We start from the raw sequence: 22,520 nt of genomic DNA on the forward strand, positions 1-22,520 counted from the left end.
TGGGACGGTTTTACAGAGGTTAGTTCTCCATCTTCGAGATCAGTCAAAGTTTATGACATGAATGGTTGTCGTCTTGGCGCACTCGGTGATGAAGTGTTCTGGTGTTACCCCATTTTCCCTACAGAATCTGCATTGTTGCCGTTGTTTCTTAGCTTCAATCCTATTAAAAATCACGGTGCAATCCAAACATTGTTCTTACTTAAATCAATATGTTTATAGAATTGTTTTGTTTTATTTTAATCTGTAGAATCACCCACTGAAAATTATTACACTAATGTTTTTACACCTTGTATAGTGTCAGTACCCATTACAGTACTTTTCCTAACATATATAAAAGAATCCTCTGATGAGGTTCTACTACTACGCCGCTATCGAAAAGTTGGCGTCTCTCAAACAACTCGGTCTGACGTCACTGTGGTAGACAATGAGCCTGGCGAGGGTCAAGTCGCAAGGGGGCGGTATTGTGCGGCATCTGTCCATGATAAACGCCATTGTGTCAAGAGTACCGAAGGGCGAAAATCGCGCGGACGCATCACGTGCCGATCCGAGGTAACGCTCAGCTCGGTCGGCTTACTGTAATGCGCAAGCAGGTCCGTACCGACAAAAAAAATTGAGACAATTTTAGTGGCACTAGGTATAATCTTTTAAAATATTTTGCGGTACATCCAGCTAAAACAGAACTAGATACCAATTTGATATGTTACAGTGAAAGTCGGAAATACCGTATGATCGATAAAAAAACGGCGTCAAAGTGTGACGGGGAATGACAATCGATGATGATTACTAAAAATTGGCATAAAACTTGTTAAAAATTAACACTATAGGAAAAATTAAAAAAGGATAGAACTTTTCTATTTAAAAAAAAACTTTTTCTCGAATTTTAAACTAGATCATTTAAAAATCATTTTCACTCGATATAAAAATAAATTACATCCTTCTTATTCCAACTGGCAGTAAGCGTAATTTAAAAAAGAAGAGTTTATGAAATCTAGGGTTTACTCTCGCCAAAATTATCATCGATTATCATTTCCCAGCCGTCTTTGACGCCGTTTTTTTTTCGATCATATGTTATTTTAAAGTAGCATTAAGTAGCAGCAAAAATAAAAAATATATTTAAAATGTCTAAATGAAACTAATTCAAGGAAATTTTAGTTTCTTTGCACAGATACGTTTATTAATACCAGACATTATACCGGGTGCGTCTCAAAAGTGGCTTACCCCTATAATTTCAACGGCGAATGCAGATTTTGTGGGGAAAATGGGGAAACACCAGAACACCTTATCACTGAGTGCGCCGAGACGACGACCATTCGTGCCATGAACTTTGGTACGTCTGATGTCGAGGATGGAGAGCTGGCCTCTGTGGAGCCGTCTCAGATACTAGCTTTTGTTAAAGCCCTGAGACTGTATGATGAGTTATAACTCGGTATAACTCAAGAAAGGGGAACACACAATAAATCTATAAGGTCGCGGTGATTAACTCCCCTCCTAAACATTCTACATTCCACATTACCTCTATAACTTTTTTATTTTTTCAGATAAAAAACGAGATTTGGCATGTTAGTATATGACATAAATTAGGATTGATTGGCGTCATCGTTCAGTATATGACATAAATCAGGATTGATTTATCGTTCATTTGTTTTTGGCGACTTCCTGTGTCACCGGAAACGACTACAACTTTTGATTTTTAAATGGCACCATCGGTATATTTCTACTTTATTCGATAGAAAATGACACTCTTAATAGAATGACATATCATATGTCAACTTTTGACATTTTCGCGTAGGTATGGTTTATTTGAAATTGTAACATGCGGTTCATAAAGAAAATTTGACCAAAATAGCAAGTGTGTGGTACCAAATTATTCGTAAAAAAATGCTTTTTCCAAATATGCTAATGAGCCACCCTTGTTTCATTTGAAAAAGTTCAGATATTATTAAAAATACGATTTAGGCATCTGTTAACCCGCCAGTACAAGGCACGAAAAATATTAGACGATCAAAACTACTTTTCCAAGGCTCCTTAATTAAAAATTAGTGTTTTTAACACAGCCATGGTACTCTAGATTGATATTTAAAATACGATTTGTTTTTAAGCAAAAATTTCAAAAGTTGGCATATGATATGTCATTCTATTCAGAGTGTCATTTTCTATCGAATAAAGTAGAAATATACCGAGGGTGCTATTTAAAAATCAAAAGTTGTAGTCATTTCCAGTGACACAGGAAGTCGCCAAAAACAAATGAACGATAAATCAATCCTGATTTATGTCATATACTGAACGATGACGTCAATCAATCCTAATTAATATTTTTTTGCACATGAAATATTTTTAATAAGGTTTATATTGCGAATTATTATTGTTATTATATTTTATATTATTATAATATTTATTGTTATATATTACAATATATATTGTTATAATATTTGTATTGTTTATGAGTTCTATGAAAAATCAAAAAGTGATAGCCATACATTGCTAACGTTTACAGATGCCTGAACAATGCATTTATTTTATTTTTTAATAGATTAGAAAATAAATTGGTAAAAAATTTCAGTACGCCCCTGTCGCTCGATGCATCCCTTACAGCTTTTATTGTTGCACTCTGCAATGGTAGGTAGAGAAACTACGCGATGGATGAGTTCTTAACTCGATCTTCCTAATTATTTCAGTATTGACCAGTACTCCGTCAGTGCTGACTCCTTTTTCTTGCGGTATTCGGTTCCTAAAAAACAATCCCCAGTATTTAGCAAAATTTCGCTTCGAATTTATTTACATTCCAGTGTACGTTTGCGAATAGACAAAGTGTTGTTCGGTGTTTGTACGTGTATTTTGTGTGTACCGATAGAGTTTTAATAAATAAGTACTGACTAGTGTATGATGGTACTAATTGTACAATTTACCTACTGATATAAAAAGGTAAGAAAATTAATTTTAACAATATTAACTAATATTATTTGTGTAAACATAAACATTAGATATAAATAACATTTAAGCATAATTTTCATTAATCAGAACAATTTAAACTATAGTTGAGAACCTAGTGACGCGTGACCTTGAAATGTTTTCTTGTAATAATAATATCAGTGAAATATATAAACATAAAACCACCCTCATATACAGGGTGTTAAAAAATAGTGTTCCAAATTTCCATGAGAAGTTTCCTTATTTCTCTGAGACTGATTTATTAAGTTTTTTTTTACTTCCTATACCTACCAACCTTTGACTCATATTTTAAGTACCTTAGTAGTAACTTTCACTTAAAACTTTATTGAATACTTATCACTTTGAACTTTGAACACTTAGTTCAAAGTTAAAAAGGCCTCAATCAGAATAATTCATGTTAATTTTGAAAATAAAATCGAAAAAAAATTGATTATGCATTTTAGTTTTCTCAGAAATGTTTAAAAATTCTTTTGACATATTATTCAAACCAATGAATTGTTGGGTTTTATTTATCATTTAAATTAAATTGGTCATAAAATTTGTATATCTATCTATCTATCTTTGTATATCTTCTTCTCTTAGAATAAGAATAACACCACTAAAACAATTACTGAATAGTAAAATAGGTATTTTTTTATTATCTTTATCATAAAATTCTTATTATCCTTTTAATATTCATTTGCCTGTTTAATTTATCAGGAGTACCTACCTACACTCAAATGCAAAATAAATGCAACGAAAAATTATATCAAATTTTATTTCTCTCTACCAATTCTTTTTGTTGCTCAATATTATATACAGAGAGATGTTTTTCAAAGTTGTGCATTCTTTGTATGGGGAGTCTTCCACTGGGAGTTGAAGGAGTGGATTTTTTCTTTTGAGAGTATTCCAAGCTCCTGCAGTACTGTTTCTGTTTTCCGTCAATGAACATTTTAATCAACGTCGCATTGGCATATCTGAAACCAATGACAATGTGCAGTGGTGTTAGGTCTAGAATAGCCTCAATTGCTGCTGTTGAGCAGATTCTCATGGCTTCTGTGATGCAGATGCATACCAGTCTCTGTATTTTGCACAGACCTGCTATTTTGCCTTGCTGTACGTTGTTTCAGTTTTGAGACCAAGCAACTGCTCCGTAAGTTATCTGGCCAGTCTTCTGCAGATCATGAGAGCCTTTCAGCCTTTGTGGCTTTGTTGGTAATGTTATTAATATGCCTGTTCCACAGAAGTGAAAGAAATATAGTCTTACTTTGATATAAATCTAGTCTCACAATGTTTACCCAAAAATTTTTCGAAAAAAAAACTTAAGATGAAACTTCTAAATGTAAACAAAACAAAAACTCCAAAACCTTAACATCTGTCGTATTGTCTAATAAAATTTTGAAAGGCAAAAAATGTATTTGGAAATTAATTAATTTAAAAATATATTTTTTTCTTACAGTAACATCCATAAACAATAAGAAAAATAAGCTACCTATTGTTTTGATGAATTATCAAACATGCCACAGTGCTACGTGGAAAATTGCGGAAACTACTACGGGAAAACCCGAGGAAATGCTAAAATCATCTACCACATGATGCCGCTAGACCCAGCATTGGCAGCAAAATGGGCAAAACTATGTGGCAGACCGGAGGTGAAGAGGTCATCATACGCACGAGTTTGTAGCGATCACTTTTCACCAAAATGCTACCAAAGGGATCTACAACATGAATTACTTGGTAAGAATTTTAATAATAAACAGGGTATACCGAATTATATTTGGACGGATTGTATACAGCCCTATATTCTGCAGATAAAAATAAGTCATAAAGTTCGTATAAATTTATGTCCTAAAGACCTTCGTTTGGGAGGAGGTTTGGGAGTTTCATTTTTATTTCGATTTTTTCTAAATAATTTCTGAACTAATGTCGATATTTTGATAGCAATGGTTTTTTTTGACATGATAGATTCGATTTTGATGTCAATATGACTCCTAATTTTAGAGGGTGTACAGATTTTTTATTCAAAAAATGTCTCTTGGTAAAAATCGTTACGAGTAATGGTTCTCAAGATATTTGAAATGGAAATAGTCAATCATTATTGACAAAAAATAAAAATTGTAAACTGTGCTCAAAAATGGGATTCTGTATTAATTAATAAATACTTATTCGCCGATTACGGTCAATTTCTAACCGTTTTGAAAGTCACGAAAATAAGCCATAATTATGTAAGTATTCCTTTTCCATGTTAAACACTAGAACTGTATTGAAAATACATTTTTTTTACATTGAAAACTATGTTGATTTTAAAAATAGCAAAGCTAAATCTTAAAGTAAATTTACAAGAAGAAAGGTAAAAAATACTGCAATAGATTGGCATAATTTGCTTTGGTTTTTGTATAAAAAAATATCTCTATAACTATCCTTTTTTTATTTACAGGTTTACCATTACGAAGAAAACTCAAACCTGATGCCGTCCCTGATACAAATCTTCCCAAACCTTACCGACCCAGAACTAAGGACACGAAAATTCTTCCTCAACCTACGAATATTATCAAAACCATGCCCAAACTATGCAATACTTTCCCCAAAAAGCCAATAAAGGAGGACATAGAAGTTCCAAAAATCGAAGCAAAACTCAGAAAAATACTGACAACAAGCTCACCCGTACGTCAAAGAATCAGTATCATGACTCGAAGTCCTATGAGCTTCAATCACTCTCAGTTTTTAAATAGCACACCTACAGAGCTCTACGTTTCAAAATTAGATTCACTTAAAGAAAATGAATCTAAAAACAATAATAATTCATCAAAAAACAACAACAAATGCGCTAAATTGCCCATGAGGTCTAGCTACAGGATAGCTAAGAAGAAATCTATTGAATCTCTAAGCGATTCCTTCACAGAAAAGGTGAACAGCAAGGCGAGAAGTGGTGATAAACCTGAGAGGTTTGAAGATAAACTCAAGTTTATGGCCAAGTTGCAGCTGAAATTTGAAAGAAAAGAAAACAGTGTCCAGCCTGCAAATAACTCGGAAAATTTTCTGGGAACTGATAAAAACAGGTAAGATAATTTTAGTGCAGTATAAAAGGAAACAATAACCCGACATTTATTACGTTATATTATATGAAATTACTGAAATTAGGTATTGGTACTTATAATGTTATACAATAGTTACTTAGGTCATAAATTGACTTTTGAGTAATCAGTAGTACGATAGTGTACATAATAGTTTTTATGTGTCTAGGAAATTCTAAGGATGTTAATTACCGAGGGCAAAGTTTGTCTCTTCTGAGGTTATTAACATTTTATAATTCCCGTAGTACATAGATAATTTGATTTCTTACTGAAATCAGTATATTTTGTAAAATGTTGCGTTTATTAATCTTCCGGTATATAGAAATATACCTACCAGTAGTTCCTACCAGCAGCGCTAATAGAAATTAGCGCTGCTGGTAGGAACTTTGTTTGTTACCAGGTTACTATTGTATTAAATGACCTGTTTATAAATTGACGGTTTTTGCCAATCGAGTTCAGTTTTTTGTCAAAAAAACGCCTTTTGCACGAATTCGCACACGTTAGATTACGTTTTCATTAAAATGGAGGAAATATTAAAAAAAGCTGAAGAACAATAATTGTTACTTCCATCTAAAAGTGCCAAAAATCCATTTACCAAAAAGAATATAAAAAATACCAGTGTCTAGGACAGAAAAAAGAAAAATATTTTAGCAAGCGATGTCAATGAAAAAATTATTATAATATGTGACATTAATGATGTAAATAAATTATTAGAGTTATTAGAATGTCCATTTTTATTTTATATTATTATTTACAATCTCTTTTGTGTTTCATGGTTGTTATTTATAAAAAGTTAGGGGAATTATGACATCTTAATTCCCGTTAATAATATTCCAAGGGAATTATGACTCCAGTTATGGTTAGTGGTTTAATATAAGCTTATATTGTCTTGGTTAGACAATATAAGCTTATATTAATTCAGTAAGATCTAAAATTATTTTTAACACCACCGTCACTAAAATCAGTGCCCAAATAGCCGTTGCCAATTTCTCATTAAACTTTCCAATTAATTCACCCCTAACTTATCATTCATTCATCCCTACCGGCACTGCGTCATCCCTAATCCATGTCCCAATCGCTGGACCAACACGTAAATACGCGGTCCCTCTAACGAGCAGGAAACGAGCAATATCCCCTCCACCACCTTCATCCCTTTGGGTGATGCACTAATCACGATGGAACATGAAACTAGTCGATCGTGATATGAAGGAATTTCATGAAATCACATTTAAATTACATTAAGAGAGGCTGGAAAAGTATTGTTACGGATTCCGTGGGTCCACTATTTAAACTCACGATAAAATACTTAACGAATTTATTTGTTTCACTCTGTACACACAACTTATACTATTTACAACACAACTTATGCAACTACTATTACTCTAACGGTATTTCGCGGTATTATCAAACTTCAGACTATCTTCAGACTATCTTCAGACTGCTCCAGCTGTCAAAGCGCGGGCCTTATATACCCCCTGGCGATGGTTTCTGGAATTTTCTAAAGAATTCTGTAATTTTCTTTCACTTTCTGTCGAATTCGCCAGGTTCCTCAATGCACCCTTGCGGTTATGCAACCAGTAATAGACCTTGACCTTAACATTGCCCCCTTCTCAAATTTGATCGTCCCGATCAAGGTTTCCTGTCTGGTATCTCTTCAATCGATCGAGATGAACTACTTTCATCTTACTTCTAGGGCTGCGCTGAACCCGGTACACAACATCATTTATCCTCTTGATGACTGTATAAGGACCTTCCCATGCTGGAGTTAACTTTGGGGACCTCCCTTTCTTGCGCTGTGGGTTATATAACCATACCATATCGTCCTGTTGAAATCCCGTAGAATTAGCTCTGAGGTCGTAACGAGCTTTCATCCGGTCACTGGCTAGCGTAATCTTACTTCTCACGGCCTTATGAATTCCCAATAACCTTTCCTTCAGTTCATCCGCGTAGTCCTCTACGTTCGTGGTGCTGTCGTCTGGTGATCCGAACACCAAGTCACAAGGCAACCGTAATTCTCGACCAAATAAAATCTTCGATGGTGAAAGTCCGGTGGTGTTGTGAACTGCACTTCTATATGCCATTAGGAATAGTGGTATATGCTGATCCCAATCTCTTTGATGTTCATCCACCATTTTCGAGAGATGTTCTTCAATGGTCTTATTGAATCTCTCGACCATCCCATCAGACTGCGGATGTAAAGCTGTTGTCCTAGTCTTGTGAATACCAAGCAGATCACACATCTTCTGGAACAGTCTTGACTCGAAGTTCCTTCCTTGGTCAGTGTGAAGCTCTAAAGGAATTCCAAATCTACTGAAGACATTATTGACTAATACTTCAGCTACAGTCGATGCTTCTTGGTTTGGAATGGCAAAAACTTCTGGCCATTTACTGGAATAATCCATCGCCACTAAAACGTACTTGTTGCCCTTTGTACCAGTCCAACACAGCACCCAGCGTTTTTCTCCGCTTTACCGAATACGATCTTCTCGGTATTACCAGGTATCACCACAGTTTCCGCTGATCTTACATCCATTCTTCCTGGTCCCTCGTCTGGAGATAACATAAACTCTTCATTTCCGATATTCAGGATATTTCTCTGGTGATCGAACGAAAATCCATGTTGACGAATCACATCCATGCCCAAGATGAAGTCATCTTCAATATCTGCCACTAAAACGCTATGCTGGAACTTCAAATTTCCTAACTTCAGTTCGACGATAGCCTCTCCCCGTACAACGGCCATTTCCCCCGTAACTGTACGTAAACACACTCTTCTTCTCAGAGGCATCAGCTTCAATCCTTGCACTGAGTTAGCCCGCACCAACGATACCATAGCGCCAGTGTCCACTGTCATTCGGATTCCCTTTCCATTGACTTTCCCGTCGATCACCAAACTGTCAGCGGTTCTTCCTAGACTTCTAATGGAAAAAATCCTGGGGGCTCTGTTCTCCCCAGTCAATACTCGCCCCTTAGTATTGACTGATTTTAGTTTTCCTGGTGCCTACGTTCTCTGGATGGTGAACGGGATCGCATTTGAACGCGGCAATCTGTTTAATGTGGCCATTCCTGCCACATCTATAGCACCTTATGTCCTGGGATCTTCTATGGTTCTCTGTCTGGGTGTTGTTGCTACCCTTGTTCACTAGTAACTCACATAGTTTACTAAACATCTCCTCCAAACGTATGTGAGAACTTCCGGGCTGTTCCTCGACCGTTACCGATCTTATCTTCGGTCTAGGGATGGCGCTAAAAGCAGCTTCAATTTGTAGCGCCCTGACCAGTGCTTCGCTGCTGGTAGAAAATCGGGATATTTGCAGCGCCCTCTGCAGTTCGTTGTCCCTCAGTCCGCTGATAAAACACTGAGCAGCGAGTTCCTCCCTAAATCCTTCCGGTGCTTCTGGATATGCCAGGTGTACCAGCCGACGTAAGTCTGCTTCAAATTCCTGCAGACTCTCTCCGGACCTCTGCAGGCGTGTCTTGATCTGGGCCTGGTAAAGTTGACGTCGATGTTGGTCGCCATATCTTCTGTCCAGTGCAGCAATCAAAGTTTGGTATTCCTGTTGTTGGGCTGCAGGAATAGTTTGCAACAGTTCCAGGGCAGGGCCACGCAGCGCGATGACAAGTGCTGCTGCTTTCTCTTGGTCAGTCCATCCATTGGCAGCAGCCGCTGCTTCAAACTGGCGGTGGTTCATCGTCCAGGTGGTCTGTCCATCGTAGGTCGGGGCCTTGAGGTTCGCAGTTCCATGAACGCCAGGTGTCCTTACTTGTACCTTGGTCTTCTGTAGGTCCATCTCTAATTTTTCTATCTTCTGCTGAAGGCGCTCCTCCAGATCTTCTACAGCTTCTTGGAAGTGGTTCTGTTTGTTCTGTCTGTGTTCCTGGCAATGTACTTCCAACATTGATTGTTGCTTTTTTTCCATTTTTTTCAAAACTTTTCTTGATACGGTCCTGCTCTTCAAGTTTTTCTTCTTGTCGACGCACTTCAAAACCTTGTAAAATTTTCTCGAGCCGGTCCTGTTCCTCTTGTCTTTCTTTCTGATAAAGCGCCTCTAAGCCTTCCAGAATTTTCCCAAGCCGGTCCTGTTCTTCTTGTTTTTCTTGTTGTCGTTGTAATTTTTCCTCTTCCTTATCTTTACGTAGTCTTTCTTGTTCTTCTTGTTTTTCTTGTTGTCGTTGAATTTTCAAGTCTTCAAAAATTTTCTCAAGCCGGTCCTGTTCTTCAGCTTTCTCTCTTCTCATATTCTCCATAAAATCGCCCAATAGTTTGCTTACTTCCTCCATTTTCTTCGCTTGTTGTCTCGTACCAACCATAAAAATACTCTAATTCGGTCTAAAAATCTTCCAATCCACTTAATTTCTTCTTAAAATCCTCTTCAATCGCACTTCCGACACCAATTGTTACGGATTCCGTGGGTCCACTATTTAAACTCACGATAAAATACTTAACGAATTTATTTGTTTCACTCTGTACACACAACTTATACTATTTACAACACAACTTATGCAACTACTATTACTCTAACGGTATTTCGCGGTATTATCAAACTTCAGACTATCTTCAGACTATCTTCAGACTATCTTCAGACTATCTTCAGACTGCTCCAGCTGTCAAAGCGCGGGCCATATATACCCCCTGGCGATGGTTTCTGGAATTTTCTAAAGAATTCTGTAATTTTCTTTCACTTTCTGTCGAATTCGCCAGGTTCCTCAATGCACCGTTGCGGTTATGCAACCAGTTATGCAACCAGTAACACCTTGACCTTAACAGTATAGTCTGTCCAACGAGAGGATACATGACAGTGACAGTTGTTGTTTGACATTTTAAGTCGCACATATAGGGTTTCCATACAAGTTTTTGGAAATCCAGGGTGAGTGAGCTTTGAGATGTGGACAAAATCCGGATTTCGGACTTTATAATTATGTTACTTTAATGACTCATGTCAGTTTAATAATATATTTTCTTACGTTTGTGCTTAGGCAGGTATAAAAGTGCTTTACTTTTATGCCGAGGCGTTAAAATAACTTTTTTTTGTGTTCTCAATCACGTCACAAAAATGAATACTTTTGTACATACATACATACTGCCATTACTCGCTGACGAGTATTTTACACGCATTTTTTTCATGAGATTTTCTGTGACTGAAAAGCCCGATACGTGATGTTATCTGTCTACCGCACGCATTCAAAAATCTCATTGCTTTGGTGCCTCTTTACTGTTTGGTTGTCGCTGTTAACTGAGTTTACAATTTTTCTCCAATCCGTTCTATGGTGTGCTGCTTCTTCCCACTCATTGTTAATCCCCTTTAAGTTTTTGTGGAAAATATCCTTGCACCTTTTGAGTTGTCCACCCGGCCTCTTTTTACCGTCTACAAGCTCACCGTAAAGAAGAGATTTTGGTATGCGGTTTTCTGCATCATACGTGACCAGCCCATCTTAAGCGGGACTTTGTAATCATGAATTCAATACTCTCGCAGTTAGCTTTTTCAAGGACCGATACGTTTGAGACATGATGGAACCATTTTATTCTTAAGAGTTGTCTAAGATGTCTCTGTTGCAACTTGTTTAATGCGTTCATGTCTCGGCGGTACGGCATCGGCACCCAGGTTTCGCTTAAATATAACAGGGTGGGAATTATTAATAATACTTTTAATAATAATAATACTTTTGTGACGTTTAAAAAAAATACATTTATAACTTTCAAAACTTAAAACTTACGAAACAATTAACTAAAACAATTAATTTACACTGATGAATCTATAGATATATATTATTTTGCATTATTGCGACATTTCTAATAAGGGAACATTAAAATCCGGACGCTTATGAAAAATCCGTCCGAACCCAACCTGATGAAAATCCGAACATGTCTCCGTCTGGTAACCCCAGTTGTACAACATGAATATATTGTTACTGAAACATCGATGTTTCAAAAATATCTATGTATCGCTTCGATCCCTATCAGTGCAACGATTTTGTCAACACCCGGTATAATTGAAAACCTCGCAAAGTGTTTCAGAACGGAAGGTGTACCTTATTTACACTTATAATATATGCTTGTTTCCGATAGGTTCGTCGTTTATACATCGTGCCTCTCCTTATCAAAAACAAACTGCACGATGTGGAGCGCGTCAATGTCATTTAAAGGTCGAATCGGCTGCCCGACCCGGCCGCAGCCTCGGACTACTTCGGTCGGGGTTCAAGGCCGGACCTGGCGAGGGCCCAAGGTTTTTTAAGAGAAGGACCAGCAAAAAAACACGATCGAAAAATTATATCTAATGTTTATAAACCAGGAATTCGCTAAGAAAATATGAAATTAATCAAAGCATATACAATATGATCGAAATAAACGGCGTCAACGATGACTATGGCTATGAATATAAGGTATTTTTAATATGCATTGGTGCTTTTAAATATCCATCTTAAACCTCGTCTACACAAAACGTTTTACCTGTCAAATTTACGTGTCAGGTAAAACGGAAGACCGTCTGGAAAACTTACGGGAGTTCTCAAGAGGACAAGTAAAGTAAAAGTAAGTCACAGTTCAAGTAAAACAATCCGTTTTTTTTTCTCGTCCACATATAAAGATTTACTTGCTTCCAAAACCAAAACAGGAACAGGAATAAGAGTATTTGGGCCGAAAACATAGATCTGTAACACAATTGATCACAATAGATCTGCAAGGTCGCGATGATTAACTTCCTCCCTCCCACGCAATCTACAATCAACAAAGTTTTACTTGATAGGTTTCAACTGAACAGGTATGACTGACAGGTTTAAGATATCCATGCTTTTTTCCAATATATTTGATTCCCTATACGCACCACCTTTGTCCAGCTTCCACAACACCCTATGCTTCCATTAATAATCACCCCTTTCCCCCTCATGGTCCTCGGCCACCGCGACGTGCGGAACATCGATCTGGAGGGTGAGGGGACCGGGAGGACGGCCGCGCCCGTGACGTCATCCGGTGCTCAGTCAAGTAGAGGTGGGACCAAGCCAGACGCTGCCAAGGCCCGAGGGGTTGAAGGGACAGGAGGGGGTTGGTGTGTCGAAGAGGAAAGGGTACGTTCCAGAATTACACGGCTTAGGCCGTATAATATAAACTAGAAAATTAGTAAATAACGTTTATATCTTATAGATTGTATGGGAGAGGGGAACTTAAACACCGCGTCCTTATATATCTATTGTGTCCCTCTTTCTTGAGTTATAATTATATACAGTCTCGGGACTTTGACAAAAGCCAATATCGAAGACGGTTTTACAAAGGTTAGTTCTCCATCTACAATATCAGTCGTATCAAAGTTGTCGTTGTCCTCTCGGCGCACTCAATGATGAGGTGTTCTGGTGTTTCTCCATTATTTTCTCCACAGAATCTACATTCTACATTCACCGTTGTTTCTTACTTACCTTCAATCTGCTGAGGTGTTCATTGAGAAGACAGTGCCCTTTTAAATCCCCTTGACAATCCGAAGATTATTCTTACTTAAATCAAAGAAAATCTGGCCGAAAGTCCTGGGAAATTTCTTCGAGTGTCTTAGACCATTGAAGGATTTTCATTTCAGGTTACGGATGGAGTCATCCAGGTTCTTGAGTTCTGCTTTAAGTTGGTTTCCACTTGGGAAGCAGATCGGTTCTGATCCAGTTACTTAGTAGAATGTTCGCTCCTTTTCGAGCTAGATCATTTGCTTTTTCATAGGTTAGGTTACAAAACTTAAGAACATTGAACCTTCTTCTTAGTCGTATTCTCATACCTCTCAACCTTTTTTTGTGATTCTCCAGTTTTTTTTAAAATTTTAATACGAATTTCACTGCTTTGAATATCTTGATTTTAAAATTGAATATCTCTAGTGTGAACATTTACTGATTTCTGGCTTTTTCTGTATCATTTACAACAAATGTCTTATATTATCTGCCATTTTCTTTCTTCAGCTATGTTATTAGGACTTAATATAGATGGTTATTATAGAATAAGTTTCTTAAAATATATTTTTGATTAGGTTTAAGGGTACGTTTATTTAATTAATTACTGTAAATATAGGATCAATCTCCCCTTTTTCTCTTTGCGTTTGAACCTATGGTGGTGTCAAAAAACTACTACACAGATCAAAAAACTATCAAACAAACACATTGCTTATAGAAAAATCCAGAGCTAAACTTCACTCATTCTCATATCCATAATTCTGGAACGCACCCCTACAGTATCCAAGGCCTCCTCCACTTTAACCGGCTTCAGTACAAGAACGTAACCGGAACGCTCCAGACCTAATGTTCCAGAATAAACCGGTACTTCAAACCCTTCAACAACAAGTCATTCTATGCTCATTTCCTCTGGTGATGGTACGCGGCAAGTTGTGTCGTCATCGGTACAGAAAAACAGAGGTGGTACCCGATGTTATCGCCAATGTAATCGTGGGTGATCGCAAGAAACTGAAAGCAAGCCAACCGTTGAATCATAGCCATCAGTCGTCGATTGTATAGTGACTGGTGTGAGATGCGCTTCAGTTAAAGTGACTTTAGACTGTTTTCTCGATAGTTTCCAGTGTTGTTGTGCGGTAACCGGTGTAGTGTGGACTGTACCTGATGATATACGGTGTTTTTGATTGGTAACCATTTATTTTTTATCAAAAAACTACGACTAACTGAAAACTTAGAGCATTTTTGGATTCTGTTTGCTCAAATTAGGTGTTCTTGATTGGTAACAATACTAATTATTATTTAAAATTATTTTTTTGAGTCTATTGTTACTCAAACTAGTCGTTTTTGATTGGTAACAATGTTAATTTTTATGAAACCCCAAAGACTTCTAGTCTATTTTGGGTTATATTTGCTTAAATAACGTGTTTTTATTGGTAACAATAGTATTCTTAATAAAAGATCCCTTAAGGTTCTTTAAGGCTGTTAATGATTCATAAAATATCGGAAATTACATTGGTAACATTGACTGGTACTTGTTTTTGTATACACAGGGTGGCCCAGTGTTGTAAAAAAGCTCCATACGTCAGATTTCCTATTGAACTGAAATTTTACTTTCTATACCGGGTGTTTTGCTATTGGTCACCCATATAACTTTTTTATTTTTTCAAACGATGCACCGAACATCACCCGATATATGTATTCAGAAACAAAACTATGCAGTTCATTGAACTATAGTATAGATGTACATGTACCCCTGTATAACTTAAGAAATTATTAAATAGAATGAGTAATCCATCGTTAAAAACATTACAAATATATTTAGTTGACGATCTAAACTTAACCATAACCACATCGTTTGTTTGCAACTAAACTACATAAAGATAAAGTATCATCAAGGTTTCATTTGTTGACGTCACAAATTCTTTATATACATTGCCAACACCATTTCCTAGTACCGATCCGAACAAATAGTATTATCTAGCAGTACCCAATGTATATCTGTCTGCAGGATGACTCTACTCTCTATTGCATCGAGATACAATTTTCGTAATACCTTAGGATGGACAAATCGCCGAAAAAACGGTGTCAAAGACGGCTGGGTAATGACAATCATTGATAATTTTGGAGATCAAGTCCTAGATGGCATTTACTTGGCCCGGACTCTTTCTTAATTTGTAATATCAATCTTTTATTTTCCAATCTTATTCGAATGACATGGATGTATATTTGGCTTCTTCCCTCTCTAAAAAAATTGGACACAAACAATCTTTAATTTTTTTCTACTTTTTTATTTATTTTAAAACTCTTTTACCTTTCGCAAAACCCGTCGAAGATTGTAGTACCATCTCCAGCAAGGTGACTCTTCGAGACCTTGAAGTGAATTCTTTTAAATATTTTCTATATTGGTGTAGGACAAACAAGAATGTTTTTCAAAGATTCATCTGCATATTATATTGTTGCGTAAAATTATTGTTTGTATATTATGTACTTCCATTTTGTTACTGATAAATAAGTATATTATTTTCTTGTTTATGCGTGTAATTAATTTTGTCTTCAAAATTTTAAACAATTTACAACGACACAAGAGCGCATATGCGGGACGGATAGTAGGGGTAATTACCTACCTTACCTAAAATCAGACTGCTTTGCTCTCCTTATCTCCTTATTGTACTCAGTTTAGTCAGCCACGATTTGGCTCTGTTCTAAGATTGGCTATCTCCGATCTTAAATTGGTCAGCTTCTTGTTCCACCAGGGCTTGTTTTCCTTTTTTTTATTGGTGGGGCAACTAGCTTCATAAGCAAGCTTTATTGCTAGCCCTATCTGAATCTATTTGTTTTAGGTTATCTACAAGATTGGTGTGGTATAGTTTTTTTTTACCCTTGGATTCCTTCGCTTCGAATATCCGTTTAGTGTAAGATTCTTCATAATTTGAACTCGATAATTCTATGATCTGATAAGGAGGTTCTATTCTCCATTCTTCCAGTTAAGTAATTACACTAGCACTCCCGATTCTTTGATCTAATACCGTATTATCGAAAAAAACGACGTCCAGTTGGCTTGGCACGATCGTTGATATTCCCCATATAATTTTACGATCACACTGTATTTCCGCCCGCGTTTTTGTCACGAATGTGAGGGTGTTCTTTACATTGATAAGTTCTACTACTACTACTACTACTGCCATTACTCGCTGAACGAGTACGCTGATTTGCTTTGACATGCATCAGAAGAGCGAGCAAGGCGTTTTCTTTCATGAGCTTTTCTGCGACTGAAAAGCCCGATACGTATCTCGATATGTTACCTCTCTTCCGCACTACGGACATTCAAAAATCTCATTGCTTTGTTGCCTCTTCACTTTTTGGTTGTCGCTGTTAACAGAATTTACAAGTCTTCTCCATTGCGTTCTATTGTGCGCTGCTTCTTCCCACTCATTCTGCATGATTATCCCCTTTAAGTTTTCGTGGAAAATATCCTTGTACAGGGTGTCCCACGAAGAATAGCTCTCGGCTGTATCTCGGAAAGTATTAGCCGTAGCGGCTGCGGAAAAAATATTTATAACTAAAAAGGGTATGGGAAATTGCTGGAAATTATTTTCAAGTTTGTAGAACGACCGCTAGGGGGCGCAACTGCAACAAAAAATAAGAAAATTGAGTTTTTACACCATTTTGCCTAGATAAAGTGTACTATAAGTAACAGCTTCATAATCTTCAGTAAATTTTGAATATTTTTTGTTAGAGTCATTTTCCCCTATCTACTAAAATAAAGTGGTGGGGGGTTAAATCTGTTTTTATTTGAATATTAATAACTCTGGACTGGGGATAATCGGAATCCAACAAGCGAGGGCTTGTTTAAAAGAGCGTTTCTTACTCTATATTGTACCATATAAACAATAATAATAAGGTTTTGAACGTAGACGCTAGGGGGCGTTGTCTTACAATTTAACAAACATTGCGCGTTTTTTCAAAAAAATTAAATGCAATAGTGTATGTAATTTTAGCTGATAGTATAGAATAGTAAAAGCTTAAAAAGTCAGCGAAAACCGCATCTTGATATCTTCTTTCAAACCGAAGATATTAGCAAAATTATAATAAATACCCAAAAATAAACCCTTAATTACCTTATGTTTACAACACGGTATCAGTAGCCCTCTTCATTATGCCCATTCTAACCTAAAAATAAGATAGAAACAGTTAGTTTATTTTAAAATCGACGATATACCCGAATATCATAATATCAGATGTATTAATATCTAATAATTAAGATATTAATAATAGTGAACATGAAACGATGATTCAGTGAAGTCATGGTAGACTTTGCAAAAAAGTTGCTGTTCGCGTAATAGTATAAACGTCAAATTGTTATTAAATCAACATTTTGATAGTCTTAGCACCGTTTTTTTATCTTTTAAATGCTTTTTTAAAATGCCTTTATTATTTGAAGTAGTTGAAGTTGTTGGCATTTTGAAAAAGCAATCAAAAGATAAAAAACGCTGCTAAGACTATCAAAATGTTGATTTAATAACAATTTGACGTTTATACTATTACGTCAAAAGCAACTTTTTTCCAAAGCTATCATGACTTCACTGAATCATCGTTTCTTGTTCATTATTATTAATATCTTAATTATTAGGTATTAATACATCTGATATTATGATATTCGGGTATATCGTCGATTTTAAAATAAACTACTACTACTATGTAAGAAAGCGCTCCCTAGCGTCTACGTTCAAAACCTTATTATTATTATTATTTTTACGGTATAATATAGAGTAAGAAAGGCTCTTTTAAACGAGCTCTCGTTTGTTGGATTCGGATCATTCAGTCCGAAGTTATTAACATTTAAATAAAGATAGATCTAACCTTCCCCCACCACTTTATTTTAGCAGATAGGGGAAAATGGTTCTAACAAAAAAAATTCAAAATTTACTGAAGATTATGAAGCTATTATTTACTGTACCCATTATCTAGGCAAAATTCTGAAAAAATATATTTCCTTATTTTCTATAGCAGTTGCGCCACCTAGCGGCCGTTTTACAAACTTGAAAATAATTTCCAGCAATTTCTCATAGCCTCTTTAGTTATAAATATTTTTTTCCTTAAGCCCTACGGCTAATAATTTCCGAGATACAGCCGAGAGCTATTCTTAGTGGGACACCCGGTACCTTTGAGAACTGTAATTAAGAACTTCAAGATTGTATTCTAAGAAGTAATCAAGTAAACACTCGCCTCTAGTGTATTAGTATTAGTGCTTCCCCATACGTCATTGTGCGTATTGGAGTCAAATCCGAATAGGAGAGGTAGTCGACGCTGGCTGCAAAATCGGGGTACGATTCTTTCATCAAAAGTTGGTCAAAGGTCAAATTGTTTCATCCTTCACTTTTATAGAGTGCACTTTAGATAAAACAAAAGTTAAATGAAATCTGCACATCATATTAGATGATTCCTCTACTAAGATTCCTCTACTAAGATGATCATCCTAATGCAATAGATAAACTATTAAAAAATACCCTGGCGATTGAGTTGAAATGTCAAATTAGAAACACTGGGTCACATTGTATATAATAAGTCATATAAAAGTGTGATGGGGATACATTGTAAACTAAAGTGAATGTACTTAGAAACAAAAATGGTCAGAGAGTATGATACCACTGTAGGTATTTTGTTTATAACAATATCGATTGCGTACAACTCATTTTACGACAAATATTTGAAAATTTCCTGTCGCAATAACAAACGAAGGTCGTTATACACTGTTTTAGTACGACGGCCATGAACTATGTACTATTGTAATACACCTGCTGGTACTGTAAGTAGTCGTTCTTCAACCTTGATCGTTAATTGAAATGATAAGAACGACGTGTAGTTAGTACATTCTGTAGCAAAACAAATGTTATTTGATTCGAGGTACCATTAAAAATAATATCTTTTAAGTTAGGATTTCTACACTGAAATAGAATTAGCTCTTACTTCTTTGCACATCTTTCCAATAAACATTATTCATTAAAAAAATGTAGATGCAATAAAGCAGTAGCCTAAAGAGCACAACAAATTGCATTTAACATTATTGCTTTTAAAACTATTTTAGTTTAACTAATGTACCACAAATAATTTTCAAAAAAATACCTTTATATTATAAACTTATTAGTTAATAGAAACCCAATTATTTTACTTAATATTAAGATGAAAAGAAATGGTCTTATGAAGGAAGTAACTTAAGTAATGTGCAGGAGAAAAGGACCATGTAAAAAACACTTCTGGCATCCTTTTAATATTTAAATGAATGATATTTATGTTTCTTTAAAGTTCTTAGTTCTGTTTTATGATGTTTTTTTGTACTGAAATTTTCTCCTGTACTTCTTATATTAATATTCTTATTCTCTTCTACGTGAAGTAAATTATCCAGATCTCTATATATTCTCTCTCCTGTACTTCTTATATTAATATCACAGTTAATATTCTTATTCTCTTCTACGTGAAGTAAATTATCCAGATCTCTATATATTCATAATTTTCTTCGGTCCTCGTAAGTATTTACTGTGCTTACCAGTCCTTTATTCCTTAGCTTCAAACAGCAATAATTTTTGTATTGTCTATCGAGTAGGAATTGTTTGTTTATCACCGAAATTAACCGAAAACATATCAGATATAAGATATTTCCCCCATTCTAGCATTTTATCACAGTGACTTTATCCTCAATTGTGTCGCTCATAATAATTACAATAAAGTATCATTAGTGATAAATATTAAAATTAATATTTTAAAATTACATGTGACAATGACAAAATCATAAGACCGTTGAACTTAAGGTACGAGTTTAATTTAAAAATAGATGCAGTTATTCTCAAATTCGTTAAAAAAAGGCTTTTGCATGGCATGTCTATTCAACATAAACAAACAACTAACCTTAAAAGCCTATTTACGATTTCGCTGTAAATTCAACGGTGGAACCATGGGGAACCAATATTTTGACAGTTCAAAATTTACATGAGATTTTTTGTTCATAATGACCATACATCACCCGGTATGACAAGTAATGCAATATAAAATTGTGTAATATGAGTACTTATATTTTTTAATATAGTTACAATTCTTTATTAAATAAACTTATACGAGAAACATGTTGAGAAACTACCTATCGCAATAACTAAAGCGATAAGAAAATCTAGGGCAGAAAAATGTCTTATCAGCTTGTTACAGCAAACAAACAAAATGAGGACATTCTTTACACTGACATGGAAAATTCAACATATATATTTAATATTAAAGTACTTTACAAACAATTTCTTAACAAGTTAATAAAAATGTATTTATTAAAGCTTTATAAAACTGAACAGGTACATGTGCATATCGTAGATATATACCAAAAAGAAATTGAAAAAAAGATTGAAGATTGTATGGGAGGGCGGAAGTTAAAGATCTATTTTGTCCCCCTTTCTTGAGTTAGGACTCATCATACGGTCTCAGGGCTTTGATAAAAGATATTAGGTATCTTAGACAGTTCTGTAGAAGCTTATGTAGAAGTTAGTTATCTTCGATATCAGTCGTAGCCAAGTTTATGGCACGAATGATTGTCGTCTCGGCGCACGCAATGATGTTCTGGTGTTTCCCCATTTTTTGTTTCTTAGCTCCAATCTACTGAGATGTTCATTGAGGATACAGTGCTCTGTTAAAAAACCCGTAACAATCCGAAGATTGTTCCTTAAATCAAAGAAAAGCTTTGCTTTTCGCAAAGCTCTGAAATCATACTTACTGGAGAGAGCTCTATATGCGGTAAACGACTTTTTTGTTGATGTTTAATCATGAACAATTTTGAATTTTAAAATTTTGATCATCTCACACACTGGTCAAAAGTCGAGTATTTAATATTTTATAACTCTTAAAATATATCGTTATATCCATTTACAATTTTCCTATTGTAAAATTTTATTGATACGCCTTTTTTTGTGTTCTGCAATGTCCATGTATGTTCTATTTGTAAATTTAAATTACTTAAATTGTGTATTTTTTATTATTTGTATATTTTTTGTGCTTTTGTTTGCTTTGTAAATGCTTTGTCGATGAAGCTATTTTCGCTTTTTGCACAATAAAGCGTTATTTATTATTTATTGTCTGTCGTGGACTGAGATAAAGGATTGAAAAATTTCTTCGACTATTTTAGACCGTTGGAGATTCCAGGCTTCTGATGGAGTCTTTTAAGTTCTTGAGTTCTGCTTTAAGTTGTTTTTCACTTGGGAAGCAGGTCCTAACCGCACATTTGCCAGACTCTGGCACCGACATAAAATAGGTATGTTCTATCGTTTCTTCTTCAGATTGATAAAATCTGCACATGGTTTCTTCCGTCAATCCCATCAACTTTAGAAACCTATTCAACTTACACTGCCCTGTTAGTAGACCCACTACAGGTTTGCCTGTCTTTTTGTCTCTCTCAGGTCTACCGTTAATTTTGGCGAATGTTCTACTATGAACTCTTTTAACTTGTCTCTGCCTTGGTGGGTCTCTCTACCGTTCTATAGGTTTGTTGGTCACTCAACAAATTTTGTACAGTAGGTTTTGTCTACATATATTATTTCTCCGAAATTTGATAATTATACAAATAATTCTACTTACGTCTTGATAATAAATATCGGGAACTAATTTTGGTTTGTGAAGGACTGACTTTATTTTGGGTACTTCCGATTTCTAAAGGTCGTATAAAAATTATTAAGCAGTAAGCAATGAATAATAAGATGCCTAAATTATATTAAAAGTCAATAAAGATTAATGTCGTCCAAAAAATTAATATTATTACCAATCAAAACACTAAAAAAATATGATGTATACAGAGTGTCGAAACTTAGTGACAATATAGAGTGAAAAAAATATAGAAAACAAATGCCAAGTAGATTATAATGCCTCAGTGTGCCGTGGTGGGTTGCAACAGTACTCACAGAAAGACCAAAGGTGGTTCCATCAAGTACCACAGATTTCCTGGAGATAGTGGTACAAGGACTGAGTGGTTGAAAGCCTGTGGAAAAACTTTACACAACTGCTCGACAGCTAGGATTTGTTCCAGACACTTCAGGCGAGTTGTAGAATGAAATTTGTGATTGGAGGTTATAATTA

General features: G+C 35.5%; 2 protein-coding genes across 7 annotated transcripts in view; both read left to right on the forward strand.

Annotated features, from left to right (window-relative positions):
* LOC115879964 (ATP-dependent (S)-NAD(P)H-hydrate dehydratase) overlaps positions 1–22,520 on the forward strand; it is a 62,373-nt gene that overhangs the window by 9,365 nt on the left and 30,488 nt on the right. The window lies entirely within an intron of this gene.
* The window catches only part of LOC115879963 (putative leucine-rich repeat-containing protein DDB_G0290503), a 48,369-nt gene continuing 28,619 nt past the window's right edge, over positions 2,771–22,520 (forward strand). For 2 of the 6 annotated variants that reach the window (XM_030897033.1, XM_030897034.1), the window contains exons 1-3: positions 2,771–2,922; positions 4,388–4,665; positions 5,366–5,987. In XM_030897033.1, the coding sequence (XP_030752893.1) occupies positions 4,446–4,665; positions 5,366–5,987 (842 nt within the window). In that variant the 5' untranslated portion in view covers positions 2,771–2,922; positions 4,388–4,445. Of the gene's footprint in view, positions 2,923–4,387; positions 4,666–5,365; positions 5,988–14,300; positions 14,698–22,240; positions 22,480–22,520 lie in introns of those variants that run through there. The other 4 variants (XM_030897036.1, XM_030897035.1, XM_030897037.1 and 1 more) reach the window with 4 other exon arrangements.

Source organism: Sitophilus oryzae, unplaced genomic scaffold, assembly GCF_002938485.1.
Source record: "Sitophilus oryzae breed Bouriz unplaced genomic scaffold, Soryzae_2.0 scaffold_1590_pilon_pilon, whole genome shotgun sequence".
Taxonomy (NCBI): domain Eukaryota; kingdom Metazoa; phylum Arthropoda; class Insecta; order Coleoptera; family Curculionidae; genus Sitophilus; species Sitophilus oryzae.